The sequence below is a fragment of the Cynara cardunculus genome (assembly GCF_001531365.2).
Source record: "Cynara cardunculus var. scolymus isolate 2C chromosome LG 17, CcrdV1, whole genome shotgun sequence".
Lineage (NCBI taxonomy): Eukaryota > Viridiplantae > Streptophyta > Magnoliopsida > Asterales > Asteraceae > Cynara > Cynara cardunculus.
Window position 1 is genome coordinate 3,528,585 of NC_037544.1, and position 15,670 is coordinate 3,544,254.

Below are 15,670 nucleotides of genomic sequence, written 5' to 3' on the forward strand. Positions count from 1 at the left end.
GAGGCAAAAGTTGTTACACAACTTTTGAGGAGGGGTAGAAGGTGTCTGCCCTAGATTTCAACTCGAGTGTTATAAAAGTTTGAAATTTGTGGTCAAAATGCATACAAATTCAAACAATTATTCTGGTATCTATGATGTAAAGTTTTAAATATTAAAATATCTAGATAACCAGTTGAAGCATTTGATGGATATCGTGCTAATTTGACGATTGATGTGGTATCTGATTCAGTATTATTTACTGACGTGATTAATGACATGAATTGTTTTAATCTAAAATTAATTTTTTAATTTAAAATTAGTCTTCAACCGGTTACCGAATATTTAAATTTTTAAAACTTAACATCTTAGGGGGTGTTTGGGATTTGTTTATTTGAAACAACTTATGTTTTTTTTCTACAAAAGTCATTATCAACTTATTATAAGTTGGAATGATTTAACTTCTTCAAAAACTCCTTATTACCGGTTTGGCACCGGTATAAACCGTTTCTCCAAACATTCAAAAGTGATTATTACCGGTGCCACACCGAACTAAGTCAATAAGTCATTTTTATAAGCAATCCCAAACACCCTCTTAGGTAACAAAATGAAAGTTCTGAAAGTACGTTACCCAAAATAGGAATCAAGTTAAAGTACGTTACTTTTTCATGCAATTTGCTCTTTAAAAAATATTTCTATATATATACCGAGACTGACTTGGTATGAAGCATACGGTGGCATTACTCCCCCGTCGAAGGATAAAAAAAAGTTAGGTTCGTGAAAGGTGCAACCATATTAATTTGTGGTATGTCATCGTATGTATTTTGAAACTACAATGAGAACAAATTTTATTTGGTAAAGTTGGTATGCAAGACTTTTATTCCACCCCAGACCCAAGTTCAAATCTTGTTAGTGCCATTTTCTTGGTCAAATGGTGTCACTATTTGAAAAAAGTTTTGTATATTTTCAAATAGTTCCGTATATTTGTTTATTATAGTCAAACGATGCCCCGTTTGAAATTTTTTCTCTAAATTTTTTTCTTATAGTCAAATGATGTCATCGTTTGAAAAAATTCTTGGGTCTATCCCTTCATTGTTGTTAATCGTCGTTGCTTCTACCAAGCCATCGAAAACAAGCATCGACCAGCAGTCAATGGTTGAAACAAATGAACTTTAACCTAAAATGTAGCAAGAAAACAAGGGTCCAAGATCCAGTGTGGAGTCAAACCTGGCCACCAAACCAAGCATACCCAGAATATCTCACTCAACTCAAAAGTAGATCAAAGGATCAAATGCATAGAGACTTGTCGTCCACTCAAAATGGTAGAACAATTGTTTCTGTAAAGGTACCGGTGTCTTAAGAAACGATTACCAACGCATGGTTTTGGGGATGGATACCTTTCGAAAAGGCGCTTAATTGGTGGTCAGAGTACACGGGTTCAAATTTTGTAATCTTTGCCTATATCGAACGAGAGAAATACATCTACACAAAATATAATACAATTTTCATCTCCGTATTATCTTCCACAAGCTTTACATAATAAAATTGATACAGAAGATACAATATAAGACGACGACGGCGATGCAGCAGCAGCAGCATCTTCAACAGCAGCTACAAGAAGATGCTTCGCTAGTTTGATTTCTAAAATAAAAATGAAACGAAAGAAACGACATGTTGTGCGGATATCGTGGGTGGATTAGATGGACGGGAAGGATGTATCAAACATCTGGTTGTCCTGATCGATTAATCGGGATTAAAGATGTATGATACATCCTTCCGAGGAGACCTCATGTTTCAGTCAAGGTTCTAGCTTCATGGAAACAACCCGTGATTGCCTGTTACGCTTTGCCACCCTCACAAAGACTATCGATAGGCAAGATGGGGCCCACCACGGCCGCCGCACTTTTTGCTCCCCCTTCAAGCAAGCCACTGGACAACAATAAACAAACCGAATCAGTTTATACCCAAAAGAGACATAAATGAATAAGATATAGAAACTACAAGTACTCTCTTATCTCACACACACACACACACCAAAATGAGTCTACGTTATCAAAACCAAACAAACACTGTATATCACACTCGAAAGTCAAGTCTGAGGGGTTGTTTGGTTGGTTTTTCATTTTAAGTTCTATATGGATGAAGCTATCAGTGGGGATTAATAATTTGTCTGTATAGTTGAGAAGATTTTCGTTTGAGAGGGTTTTTTCATAGACGGAAGGTGCATGTATTTTAATTGGGAGAGGCAGGTTTGGAGAAAACTTGGCTTTCTGCATAAAGCTCCCTCCCAGAAGCTTACTGAATAAGCCACTTTCTATAATCATTAAGCTACTACCAAACAGTCATGTATAGCTGACCAAATATGTTGCGAGTCTCATTAAGCTCGTTAAGCTGCTAACGAACAGCGCCTGAGTCTACGATAACCATACCAAATAAACTAAGTATATCTCATTCGAAAGTAGGGACTGGGGTTGAGATGTAAGCGGAACTGTCCTCTTCCCCAAATGGTATAGCAGTCGAGCATAAGATATCATATAAAGTAAGGGAAACCATCTATGACACCAATAGAAATGTGCAATCCCAGATGAAGGCTGCAAACCGTTCAATATGTATGTTATTTATACGATGATGTAAATGTGGATATCATATCCGTGTATCTATAAACATCCAAAATTATATTGGGAATTTCGAACTTCTGATTTCCACTTCTGTGTTTCCACATCCTGTCAGCGTTTTATATTGCATACATTATTTAAATAGTTGTATATATTTTATGTTTATTGCACCAAATTATACAATTAAAAGTTAAAATATTTAATCAGAACCTTTTACCAGCCTTCTTATACTAGAAATAACAGTATAGAGTAAAGACCAGGCTTAAAGCTGCATATTAATATGTTAGTATTATATAATATTAATACTAGTTGATGGAATTTTTTTCTTCTGCGTCTCGGGATTAGAATAGTATCTACCACATACAAGTATAAAGGTCAAAAATTTGAACTCATGGATGCGGAAGTCGAAGGATGTCGATTCCAATTGTACTCCAAATTCAGATGCAGATAGAGTAATGCCCGTTCTGTTTCTGCTCTGTTTACACCTGTACTAAATATACTCCCCTAATAATCATCCCAACTAATAAAGCCAAACAGTAGAGCTAAAAGTTATCCAATGAACAATCTAAATAAATGTTTATCCGTATAATATGAATCCTAATTATCCCCAACTTTTCATAATGAATGTGCAAATACAACTTTATCTTGAAATAATACCCTGTTTGTCCCATTAAGGTTACCATGTTTAACTAGGAAGTAGGAACATAGTTTTACAAGTGTTTGACTACTTGTCTAACTAGGTATGTACAATCAACAAAGCCAAAATAAGGACGTTTTTATGGACGGAAATCAAGAACATGGTGGATCATGATGTTCATATTCAATTTAACATCACAATATTTGTTCCATAATGATTGCAAATCAACTACTTGTTCTTGAGATTGTGTTTGAGTATGACTCACCTGTGTTTCCACAATATCTAATGCATCAAAGAAAAAAGGCTGTTTGGGTGGGAATCAAAGTTTGTGAGCAAGAAATCAAATAAATGGTGGCATTAATGGCAGAGGAAGCTCGAGAGTTCGAGGCTTTAGATATGGCATAATAAAGAAGAGTAATATCTTAAACTATTAGGGATGCCTCCATGGGCAAGGCAGCAAAAGTTTGACCCCCTTGAATGTGGTTTCACATGTCTTCTAGAAACATAATTATCCTAACCAGTAAAGCAAATAATCATCCTATTAACAAAATAGATAATTATCCAAAATAAGTCTTATACAGTACTTTTACTAACTAAGAAAATACAACTTTATCTATAATAATTCTGAAATATTAAATTCCAAAAGTTCCTATCAAGTCCCTCATCTCTGCCTCACAGATTAAGTTTTTTTTCTTGAAAGTATGCATGAGTGTGTCCTTTTACAGTACCTGGCAAGCAAGTTCACATTATGTTCTATTAGTTCTATCAATCATTCAGTGTAAATAAACTTGTAGGTAGTTCATTTGCTTTACACTTTGTTCTCAAAACCTTTTTTCTGAAGGAAAGGAAAAAAGAGGGAGGGAAAGGTAAGGAAAGTAAAAAAAACTAGTTGTTTTTGAAACTTTTTTTAGTGGAGAAAAAAAAAGGAAACGAAAGGAAAATAATGATAAGTTTCCTCCCAAATGTGGGAGGAAAGGGAAGGAAAGGAAAGAAATTAAAGCCCTTAAAAAATTATTAAAATTACAAAACTACCGAATCTTTCATTCTAAAGGATATATTTTTAAAGGGTATATTAGTAAAAATGACATATTTCCTTTCCTTTCTCTCCTGTTCAAGGACATGAAAATTTATTTTCTTTCTTTTCCTTTTCCCTTTCCAGAAAACAAAACTAAAAAATATTTTCCTTCCATTCCTGTTCTTCTTTATTCTCTCCAAATTCGAGAGCACAGCATAAATTTACGTGCATAATTGTTGTGCAGATTGTTTGCAGTTCCTATACTCTTGACATTGGTTCGAAGTAATATCCGCCATAAACTTCATCTTACATGTGTTCAAACTCGCCTAAATCAGCCTTCGAAGTTTGGAAGAATTAGTTGGTTTTACCTCTTTTTATAACTGGTAGACTTCATACAACAACAAACAATTTCAAACGGTATGAAGAAAAATGTGAAAACATTTTACCAGACCCAAGGTCAGTGGTGGCAGATCAACATGTATGCAACTAATGAGATACAACATTTATGCGTTCTAAGAACCCATGAGTAATTATATAACCAGAAACAAAGGAACTTGTAAGAGCCACAAAACTAAATATACATGATAATCAACAAAAACACTTGCAAGCGACAGAGTTCGAGAGATATAACCTTTAATCCTTCTGAGTTCCTTGCAAAGCGTTATAAAATCCCCCCATTTCATGTGGCAACGTCGAATGAACCGAAGAATTTGCTCGGTTGTAAACATGGACATACCTTCCAGATACTCTCCGTTAACACCATTTTCTTTAAAAGTTTGGCGATACCCTCCCAGATTTATTTCCTCCAACCAAAGGCCAACATCCTGGGAGACAAAATTTGACCACAAAGCGTCAACCACTCTGCAATATTCTTCAAATAACCTAGTGCAAGGAAATTAATAAAAATAGAATCGTTGTGATGCAAGCAGAAAAATGCATGCTGAGGTAGTATTTACCCTTTGTTCATTAGATTTAGGAGGTCCATGACCTTGGTATGGGTTGTTATGATCATTGCAGTTAATTGATATCACAAGCATATCATAATACACTACTTACTACTTTGTTTCTATTATGGGTTCAATAAGGGATAAGCACATGTTGGGCAGTGAACCGCGCCGCTACAGCACCCTGGGAAGAAATCAGGGTGGCGCAATTGCGGTATCAAATAACGGGGCCATTAACCGCTAATTGGACTCAAATAGCGGAAAGAGAAACCACTATTTTTTGTTGGGCTCTTTTGGTGTGAAAGAAATCAGAGATGGAGAATCAAATAAGAAAGTTCAAACTTAACGTCCACCCCATTCGTCCCTTCCACTTGTTTCATCTTCTAATCTTGTGTCATCACTTGCCATCGTCTGCCGTCCTCTTTAATCGACCAGATAGACTGAGTCAGAGGAAAAATTGGAGATGGGGTAGATGAAAGAGAGGTGAGGTAGAGGGAGGATAGGAAAGAGATGGGGGTTTTACAGTTAGTTCTTTTCATTTTTTGACTTTAAAATTTATATTTAATTAGATAAATAAATTATGGAATTTTTGGAATTTTATTAAATAACACTATAATACTTACAAACCAATAATCAAATACAAACCCAATAAATGTTACAAACCCATGAAAACCAATCCAAACCATTCAATGAGTTTGATTTTAAATTATAATTCATATTGTTTCATATTTTCGGTTCTTGTGTTTGTGTGTTTCATATATAAACGTATTTTTGTTTTTTCCCCACAAGCAAAACAATGATAAACGTTTCATATATGAAAGAACAATGTTATACATTGCATGTTTACATGTGTTTTGTAAGTTTGTAACATTTATTGGGTTTGTATTGATTTACTCGTACATAAAACATGTACTAAGTATTACACACACACACACACACATATATATATATACATTTTAATATTTTTATATCAAATGAACTGCTAATTTGTTTCCACTATGCTACCCCTTTACCACTCTTATCTCCAATATATCAAATCACAGTCCTGGTCACAAATTCCAGTGTAGGACCGCCATAACTGCTTAGAGCACGTGTCAGTTGAACAGATGGGAGTTCTACTATTTTACAAATCTTAATCCGCTAAACTAGTTCCGTTGTAAAGTAGGACTAATAATATACAAAAAACAAATAGTTGCAAAGAATGAGATACTAGATTCAATTGATGAATTCATCTTTCTCTCAGCCTCTAAATGTTCCTCTTTTGAACCCTCTGTATCAGTTCACCCATGTTTTGGGATATCACTATAAAATGATGGCATTTATAAGATATTTTTGACACAAACCTACTAAATGCAAATGTCAAGAGCTTTGTTGCATATGAAAATGAAACTTGAACACAAAAGACTAGGATAAACCAAACCAAACAAAAATATTATATCCCACCCGAAGTTGGGGTCAGGGGATGGTGGGATGTATGCAGACCTGATCTCTAGCCAAAGAGTGGAGCAGTTGTTTCCATTAAGTCCTCCAGCTAGCGCATAGTGTAAAAAAAAAGATGCATATCAAATTTGCAGAAAAATAACATAAAAACATTTGAAAGAAAAAACGATGTTGCACACCAAAAGAGTAGTGAGGTTGTTGCCATTAAGACCTCCAGCTAGTGCATAGTGTGAAAAAAGAGATACATATCAAATTTGCCGAAAAATAACATAAGAAAAACATTTGAAAGAAAAAACGATGTTGCAAACATTAAAGACAGTACTAAATTTTGAAAAACAAGTTAGAAGCAAGCAACAACAAATCAAACAGACAAAGAAACGCATACAAATGGGAGCAGGTACACAAAAACGTAACCAAGGGAACCCCACCCCTAGTCTAACCTAGAATTCAGGGAGTCTAACTGCCACTGACTAACCCTACCCCATCTTCGACCTCTCCAGATCCCTTCCTCCTGTCTAAGGGAGCCCACCCCTAGGGCCTGTTTGTTAGCGGCTTAATGAGCTTAATAGTCCTCTATACACGTCTGTTTGGTGGTGGGCTGGTGGCTTAATGGTATATAAAATGGCTTATTCAGTAAGCTTCTAGGGGGGGGGGGTTTATGCAGAAAGCCAAGTTTTTTGCCAAACCTGCCCTCCCAATTAAAAAATACGCTTCTTTTATCTATGAAAAAAACCCTCCCAAACAATAACCTTTCCAATCTATACAAACAACTTTATCCATGCAGGACTTAATGGAAAACCAACCAAACAGCCCCCTAGTCTGTTACCCTAATCTTTCATCTCCAATAGTTCCTAACAGAAGATTGGGATCATGACCAAAAAAAGATAGAAAACAGATATAAACACAACAAACTGTTGATACATCTTGAGGAATCATATCTAAATTATACGACCACCAAACAAGCACGATCAATTGAATAGGATTGTAGTGTCCTACTGTTGCCATAGTACAAGAAGCCATCAGATTTCTTGTAGATAAGAAACCTTCTCTCACATACAACCACACAAGGAGGATGGAGAGGGGGAGGTCGTGTCATTTGCAGGCAATGAGTTTGGTTGGTCTGTTGAAATGGCTTTATTCACTCCCAAATACAAACCAAACATGATAATGTAATTTGATGCTTCAATTGAAGATAAATCGCCCAACAAATCAAACAACTCGAATCAAAATTTATCAATAGAGCTGTAACTGGGTACGTTTAGTTAATACCCATACGAAAGACACGATACCAAAAAGGTCAACACCTTCAAATCCCCTCCCACATTTGTCGATTAGAAACAACGAAATGCCCAATTACCCATCATCTATTTCCAACTCAAAACACAATTAAGCACAAGATCTATCATCTGTATACAAATATATATATATATATATATATATAACCATAAGTAATCAAGCATACCTCAACCGTCCAAATGAAGAAATCAAGCGGCTCCGGTGGCCGTTCTTTGCTCATCTCCCGAAATCTCCAGTCCCGAAAACAAAAAACGCAAAACCAAACAAACCCTAGAAAAGAATCCCAAAGTGAATAAAAAAAAAGTAGCAATTGAATCAAAGAAATCGTTAATTTACGGAATCTTGAAACAGAAAACAAAAGAATCGATTAGATTTACCAAGGAAAGAGTGTTCCGATTAGGCTATTGGATCAGTTGATATGATGGCGAGAGAGAACATGCCCCTTTTTCAGTGTGTGTTTGTGTGTGAGAGAGAGAGAGAGAGAGAGAAAGAAGAGAGAGAGAGGGATAGCAGTTCGTAGCAAAGCTTGTAAGTGTGTGTGACCCCAAAGTCTCTTTTGTGTGTCGATATTGCCATGTGGACCCTCCCTCGTTGTTTTGCTTTTAGTATTTTCCATTTTTGTCCCTTTCCCCTTCCCACCCATCTCTTTTTTTATTACTATTTAAATCCTAAAGAAAAATCTCAACTAAAATTAGCTCAAATGCCTAATTTATATCTGTTTCGATCACAATCTTGTATCAAATCCATAAAAATCAATATACATCGGGTGTATATTACTATTCATTACATTATGGTATAAGAGTTATCATCCTCAATTACCGAGTTACCTTGTAAGACTTTTGGTTCTTGTATTGTCTCTTATCGGGTGAAATTACTAGTTATTGTTATGTTCACTCAGTAAACTGAGTAAAGTAATAAACCAGTAAGTAGGATCCTCCTACTGGTTTTGAAAATGTTTAGTATGACAAAGTTAGAAGAATATCGAAGAGTCGCTTTTGTTTTTTATCAGCATATTCTGAAATTAAATGACCGTTTTGATTTTGAAATAAATTATTAGGTGGTTCCCACGTTTACATAAATCAGGCCCAACCACAAGTAAAAATGGGTCTCGGAATTTTGGAGACCCTGTTCAAAAAACTCGTATTTAATATGCTAATAGACGGTTTTGTCAGTAAACGATTATCAATGTAAGTGTTTAGTAAACGACCCCTTAATGTCATATTTGGTATATGTCTCTGTTGAAAATATTTAAAGCATCTTCAACAGACATTTCGAATGAGACATTTTGGAGATTTTGCCCCAACGGATTATTTTTTAGAGAATTTGATTTTTGGTTTACTATAAAAATTATAAAAAATTCATTTTAATTGTCTTTTTAGATTTTAAATTAGTCGTTATTTGATGATTTAAAATTTTAAAATAAACTTGAGGGGCATAATAGTCATTTTCAATGTCAATTTTAAACTGAATGTAACATAAATGATACATATTGCATATTAAATACTTTTTTTTGGTGTTTTTATAATTAAATAATCTACTTGGAATTTTCATAAAAAATAGATAATATTTTTTAACATTTTTCTACTTTATTTATAATTTCGAGATATATAATAAAAATATTGTGAGAACTTTGTTTTTTGTTTTTCATAAATAAAAATAAAAATTTATTTCGATAAATAAGTCTCAAGTATCATAACTGTGTATTTTTCGATTCGAATCAAGTAAATTGGCTAAATGAAAGTAATTCAACTAGTTTTGTGGATTTAATAAGGGGCTGTTTGGCAGTTGCTGAATGATTTGGTGGAGAATGATTAAATGGTCGGAACGAGAGACTTTCATGATATAGTGCAAAATGAAGTGTAAATTTTTGGTATTGTTTACAATGAAATTAGGGCGTTGAATGGTTAAAGGAGACCCATGATACAAAATTATTAAGAGGTTTTTAGAACCACTAAGATGTAAATATTTTTTGCCAAACAAGATTCACCTCTTAACGGTTCAGATATTACCTTTTAATTAAACTATTAAAAGGTAAACAAACAACTAGTAAGTCTTTAAAGATGAATCTGTTTTTAAATTGATATGTGTTTCCTCAAGTTATAAAAAAAATGGTTGCAGCTTATTAACAGTGTTTGATTGTGTTTTAAACTTTTGGTAGTAGCAACAGAAAGAGAAGATAAAAAAAACCTTCGATGTTACCAAAAAAAACCCATTATATATAATTTTAAGTAAAACCGTAAATTTTAAGATTAATATTTATTTTTGGACAAAAAAGCTGATTACCGACAATCTGTACCATCCCCACACATAATAACTTCCAAAGATACCAATTTGAAACGGTATTTTTTGGCTCACTCAACAGTTGAGACTAAAAACATAGATCAGGATCAAACCCAGAACTTGTCTTGTATCTGGACAAAGAAAATCTAGATCCGGCTTAATGCTGAATATAAGATGATACCTATTTTAAAACGAATTATATTTATTTTAAAATGAATTAAAAATATTATAATTATTTTAGAAGGAAAAAAAAAAGTGTGGATATTTACATGAAGTTGTCACATGTCCAACCACTGCACCATGTCTCAAATTGATAGTAAGTGTACGTATGGATTTGGGCCTACACCCATTATTGGGCTTATACATTGAAAGAAATTACAGTTAGCAGTAAAAAAAAAAAACTTGGATATTCAACCAGCTATGCGAGCCGATTAATCTTAGGATGATCACTTGTTTTGCAGATAGTTCAGAGTCATCGCATTTGAACCTTCATGGCCACGAGGAGATTTTTATTGCTCTTTGGATTTGAACCTGAGACCTAATTGTTTTTTGTTTGGGTTTGAATAGTGGGTTTTGTTCGGAGTTGGGTTCTTCGTGGTAGAAGAAGATGAAATCGTGGACCAGAGGCAGTAGCCGGATAAGATGACTGGAGGTCTGGAGGGAATTGCGCTTTAGAAGGGAATTGATTTCGTGTACCTCATTAGTGTTGACATTCAATTATGATTGATTCAAGGGTGAAAGTCTCTTCTTACATTTCTCACCATAACTTCCCTTCTCACCGGAATCCAACGCTTTAGTTAGAAAGACAAAAAGCTTAACAAAGTGGCAACAACAGTGACCACTTGTGTAACAAAGCGGCAACCACAATGATGAATATGTAATCATTTTAAAATAAAAAAGCCAGACTTAATAACAAGTGACATGAACCAAAAATGTAATTTACTCTATTCACTGAAGTTTTAATACGATATTATATATCTCATCATCGATAATTCATTGGAGGAAGCTTTAATACAAAATCATATATATATATATATATATATATATTTAATTAATCTAGATATCCAACATGTTATGCGAGCCGACTAATTCCAGTACGACCATCCGTTTCACGGGTAGGTTGGAGTCACCGCATTTGAACTTCCGTGACCACAAGGAGATCTTATTACTAGTAATTCGTATAGCATATCTTTTATAGGATTTTCAAACAATAATATAACTTCAAATACATTTTTAATAATAACTAGTAGAGTACTCGTGCAATGCAGCGAGACACATCTCAATTTTATTGTTCTACTTTATTTTTTGTCTATGTCGATGTTATAATACGCTTTTATGTGTTTTTAAGAAAGCAATAATGATTTCATTTTTGAATAAAATATAAATTTGAAGATATCATAAAAAATTAAATATATATATATATATATCAATGTTAATATCAAATCAACTATCTAAAAATTCTCATTTTTTTATGTAATTTCTTTAATTTATTATTTTTATTTTTAAATTTAAGTTTAATAATAAAATAATTTATTTTAGGTTTAATAATATAACATTTTATAAAGATAACATTTAAGTATTATGTTAGAACTCAATGATTATTCTAATTATATTTTAGAATTTTTATATTTAAAATGAGAAGTTTATCATGTATTTGATAATGTTTATCTGCAGTTAGTTACACGAATTCAGATATGGAGCTTTAATAAGTTGGACTTATGCACAAATCTACTTGTAATCTTGAGTTTTAAGTAACATGCATTAATAAACAATACTTTATGTATAAAAAATGGTTTTTAAAAGTTTTTATCAAATACTTTATAATATATAAATAAAAACCATTTTATTTACTATAAAACCATATAATAAAAGGAAAACTTTAATATGGATTTGATCAACACATGGTCCTTCAATGACTCTTCCTTTTTTATTCACTATGCAAAAAAGTAAAGATCACAATGCAATTTTTTTTGCCTTTTCTATAGATTTAGATCTCATGGAGATTGGGGTAAAAAGTAAACAATAAATCAATCTTTATATTTGTCTAGGTAGCCGTTTATCAAGTCATATTATCTTATCGGATGAATATGGTAATGAACTAAGAATTTTACCCGGTAAGAACGAGACAATAACCAAGAGTCTTACCCGATAAGTGAGGGCGACGACTTTTTTACCATGGTAAGCATTTACTGATTAAATTGTTTTTTTACGATGTTGTTTTGGTGGACTAAAGTCTTACCCGATAAGTAAGTGGTAGTGTTAAATTTTACTGTTAAGTGCTTACCGAGTATGTGTTTGGTAGACGGTCCCTTAGTAAAGAAACTGATTTACTGAGATGTAATGTAGATTGTTAGATGTTTTATAATAAGTATTTATATATTTGAGTAAGTTTGTTTTTGGTTCAGTATTAATCGTGCAACTCTTAATTAGTTGCTTTACTGGTCTAACCCGATCTCCATAATACAGCAGTTTATGCACATTAATTTGGCTTAATAATTTGTTAATCTAAAAATCACAATCGAGAGTCTTCGGTTTTCTGGGTTCTGAAAGAAATAATAATAACAAAAAAAATACAAGATTTTTTTATTTCTTTGACAGCGACGCACGATGCTGGAGCAATAATCCTAAAGGAAAAGGGCGTTGATACAAGAGGGTTTGATTTTAGGAACAAGCGCAAAGGGGTTATTTTTGAATGTTAGCACGAGGGTAAAATGGTCTTTTACTAAATCATTCCGCTTTGTTCTGGTGTTTTTTTTATGGGACCAATGAGAATCACTTTTGTCCTGCCTAATCCCGTGCCTATACGTTTGCCATGTGACAAAGACTCTTTATCTTATTTCATTTCAAGTACCAAATGCAGCATAAGAAGCCAAACAGACGGTCAAAAGAACAAAAACCTTACACGTAACTTTCAAACGTAATCAAAGGTTCAAAAAGAGCACAACCCATGAAACAAACCAAAAAACCTCCATGTGAACAAATACCCTACATATGAGATCTTGGCTCAAACGCTATATGTTGTTACAGTTTTGGATAATACTAAATTACCAAGCCACTGGATGAGCGTATGCATGTTGTCAAACTACAGATAATTAAAATAACAACAAAATAGAAATTATTAATTAAGATTAGAAAAATACTAATTATTCAAATAATCAAGAAAAACTATCACTACAACAAAATTAGGTTTATATGACACCAAAAAAAATTAAACGTTCTAAAAACCCATCTTTTTTATAGAACGTTTGTTTTTATATAAAACCTTTTCAAATATAAAATTATTAATGCAGGGATTTGTATTATAAGTATTCTAAAAACTTGTTAAGACGTCTAAAAGCGTCTTATAAACTTATTGCAATGCATTTAGATAGCACACTTTAGTTTTTGTCCCATAAATTAAGTCTTATAAAGTGGGCTATTAGTACACTTAATTCTGTTGGCATCATATAAACTTAATTTTGTTGTAACGATAGTTTTCCTTAATTGTTCGAATAATCAGTGTTTTTTAATATTAATTTATAACTTATATTTTGTTCTTACTGTAATTTATTTGTAATTTGACTGTATTTTAATAATCTTAGTTAACCAAACTTAATTTTTAATATTTTACTCGCATATTTCAATTCTCAACTCAAAAGACATGTGAATTTATTTCGATTTTTTTTTGTTTTTCTAAACTTGAGATTTTTAACTTTATTTTTTTTTGTGTGAATTTTATCTTTTTTTAAATAAATATAAAAACTTTTATTTAAGATATTTGATTTGTGAATGAATATATAAAATATTTTTAATAATTTTTTAAAAAAAAGACTGTGAATTAAATTATATATTAGAGTAAATTGCATTTTTGGTCCCTAAAGTTTGTGTAAAGACTAACAAATTATTCACAATGGTTGCTAACTAAGAGCGTTAAGTGGAGGGATGATGCTATGAAAATGAAAAGTTTGGGACCACCAGTGTAGATAGTTTGTTTTAGGGACCAAATCCAAAATTTGAACAAACCACATGGACCACCAGTGTAATTCATATTTGAATTACTTACACTAAGTGAAAGTTCAAACCGAAAGATACTTTGATATATGTAAAAAAACATGTGAATAGTCTTGCGGGAATCTTTTCTCATATAGAAAAGAGAGTAAAAGATTGAACACTTTATAACTCCTGGTCTATTTATTTTAGAAGGTTATTCGCATAATGCAGCGAGATACATCTCGATTTTAATGTTCGTTTTATTTTTTGTCTACGTCAATGTTATATAACGGTTTTATGTGGTTTTGGGAAACCGATAAATTTTTTATTTTTGAAAAAAATATAAATTTAAAGATATCAAAAAAATTAGAAAAAATTATAAAATTTCTCGGTTTTTTTGTGTAGTTTTCTTAATTTTTTTAATAATTAAGTAATCTGTTAGAACTAATAATTATCCTAATTATATTTTAATTTTTTATATTTAAAATGAAAACTTTATCTTTTATTTGATTATGTTTATTTGCAGTTAGTTACACGAATTCAAACATGGAATTTTAATAAGTTGTACTTACGCATAGTTTACTTGTAATCTAGAATTTTAAGTATATGCATTAACAAACAATATTTCATTAATAAAAAATGGTTTTTAAAAGTTTTTGTCCAATGCTTTATAATTAGTGATGGTCAAACCGGCCCGGCCCGAGACCGCCGGAGGACCGGGAACGGGACCGGCCAAGGTCCGGCCCAGCCCGGGACCGGTTATAGGACCAAAATCTGGGACCGGTTATGGATTTGGGGTGTTTCGTGGGACTGGGACCGGTTTAGGCCCGTCCCGATTTTTAAAAAATGTAACTATTTTTTTTAATGTAGCCATTTTTGGCCCTTTTTTGTATTTTTTGCTTTCTAAACACTACATATAAGTGTATTGGTTGAGAGATTTACATATCAAGTTTTCGATTCGTAAAAAACGCTAAAAACGTTCACAATTATCGGTTTCTCGCTATATCTTGTAAGACAATGTAATTTTAATTATAATAAAACGCATTTTTAAAATGTATTTGAGTGACTCAATTACAAATTTGATAATGTTTTAAAAATATATATCATTAAAAAAATAAAATAAAAATATTTTATAATGACCAGGACCGGTTGGGACCGGCAGCCATAACCGGTTACAATAAAGCTTGTCGGGCTCAACTTTTTCGAGCGGGACCGAGACCAGGACCAGTTATGAGAAATCTTGGGACCGGCCCGGCCCAGCCCGGCCCGGGACCGGTGTTTGGCCATCACTATTTATAATATAGTATAAATAAGCAATAACAGGTTATAGAGTTTGGACTTGAATTTCTACCTGGATTGGGCTTCCATAATATATATTTATTGACTAAGAATTTAGTCCATCCAAAACACCCAATTTGTGTTTGGTAAAACGACCCTGAAGACCTCCTTGTTAGAAGCTTTAATTTTAATTTTAATTTTATGCGGAAAGCCAAGTTAA

General features: G+C 32.8%; 1 protein-coding gene across 1 annotated transcript; it reads right to left on the reverse strand.

Moving 5' to 3' along the window:
• Window positions 1–1,411: 1,411 nt before the first annotated feature.
• Window positions 1,412–8,431, reverse strand: LOC112501131. The gene is made up of 4 exons (XM_025104796.1): window positions 8,301–8,431; window positions 8,090–8,193; window positions 4,875–5,067; window positions 1,412–1,905 (listed from the first exon to the last, which is right to left on the reverse strand). Exons 2-4 carry the CDS (start codon window positions 8,141–8,143, stop codon window positions 1,775–1,777), a joined length of 378 nt encoding a protein of 125 aa, XP_024960564.1. The 5' UTR covers window positions 8,144–8,193; window positions 8,301–8,431; the 3' UTR covers window positions 1,412–1,774.
• Window positions 8,432–15,670: the final 7,239 nt, after the last annotated feature.

Bases quoted from the DNA above. Each gene is read 5' to 3' on its own strand.
- LOC112501131 (XM_025104796.1), bottom strand. From the start codon at position 8,143: ATGAGCAAAGAACGGCCACCGGAGCCGCTTGATTTCTTCATTTGGACG. The intron at 5,068-8,089 runs GTATGCTTGATT...TTTGTCTCCCAG, and splicing joins TCTTCATTTGGACGGTTGAG to GATGTTGGCCTTTGGTTGGA. The intron at 1,906-4,874 runs GTTATATCTCTC...ATTGTTGTCCAG, and splicing joins GGAACTCAGAAGGATTAAAG to TGGCTTGCTTGAAGGGGGAG.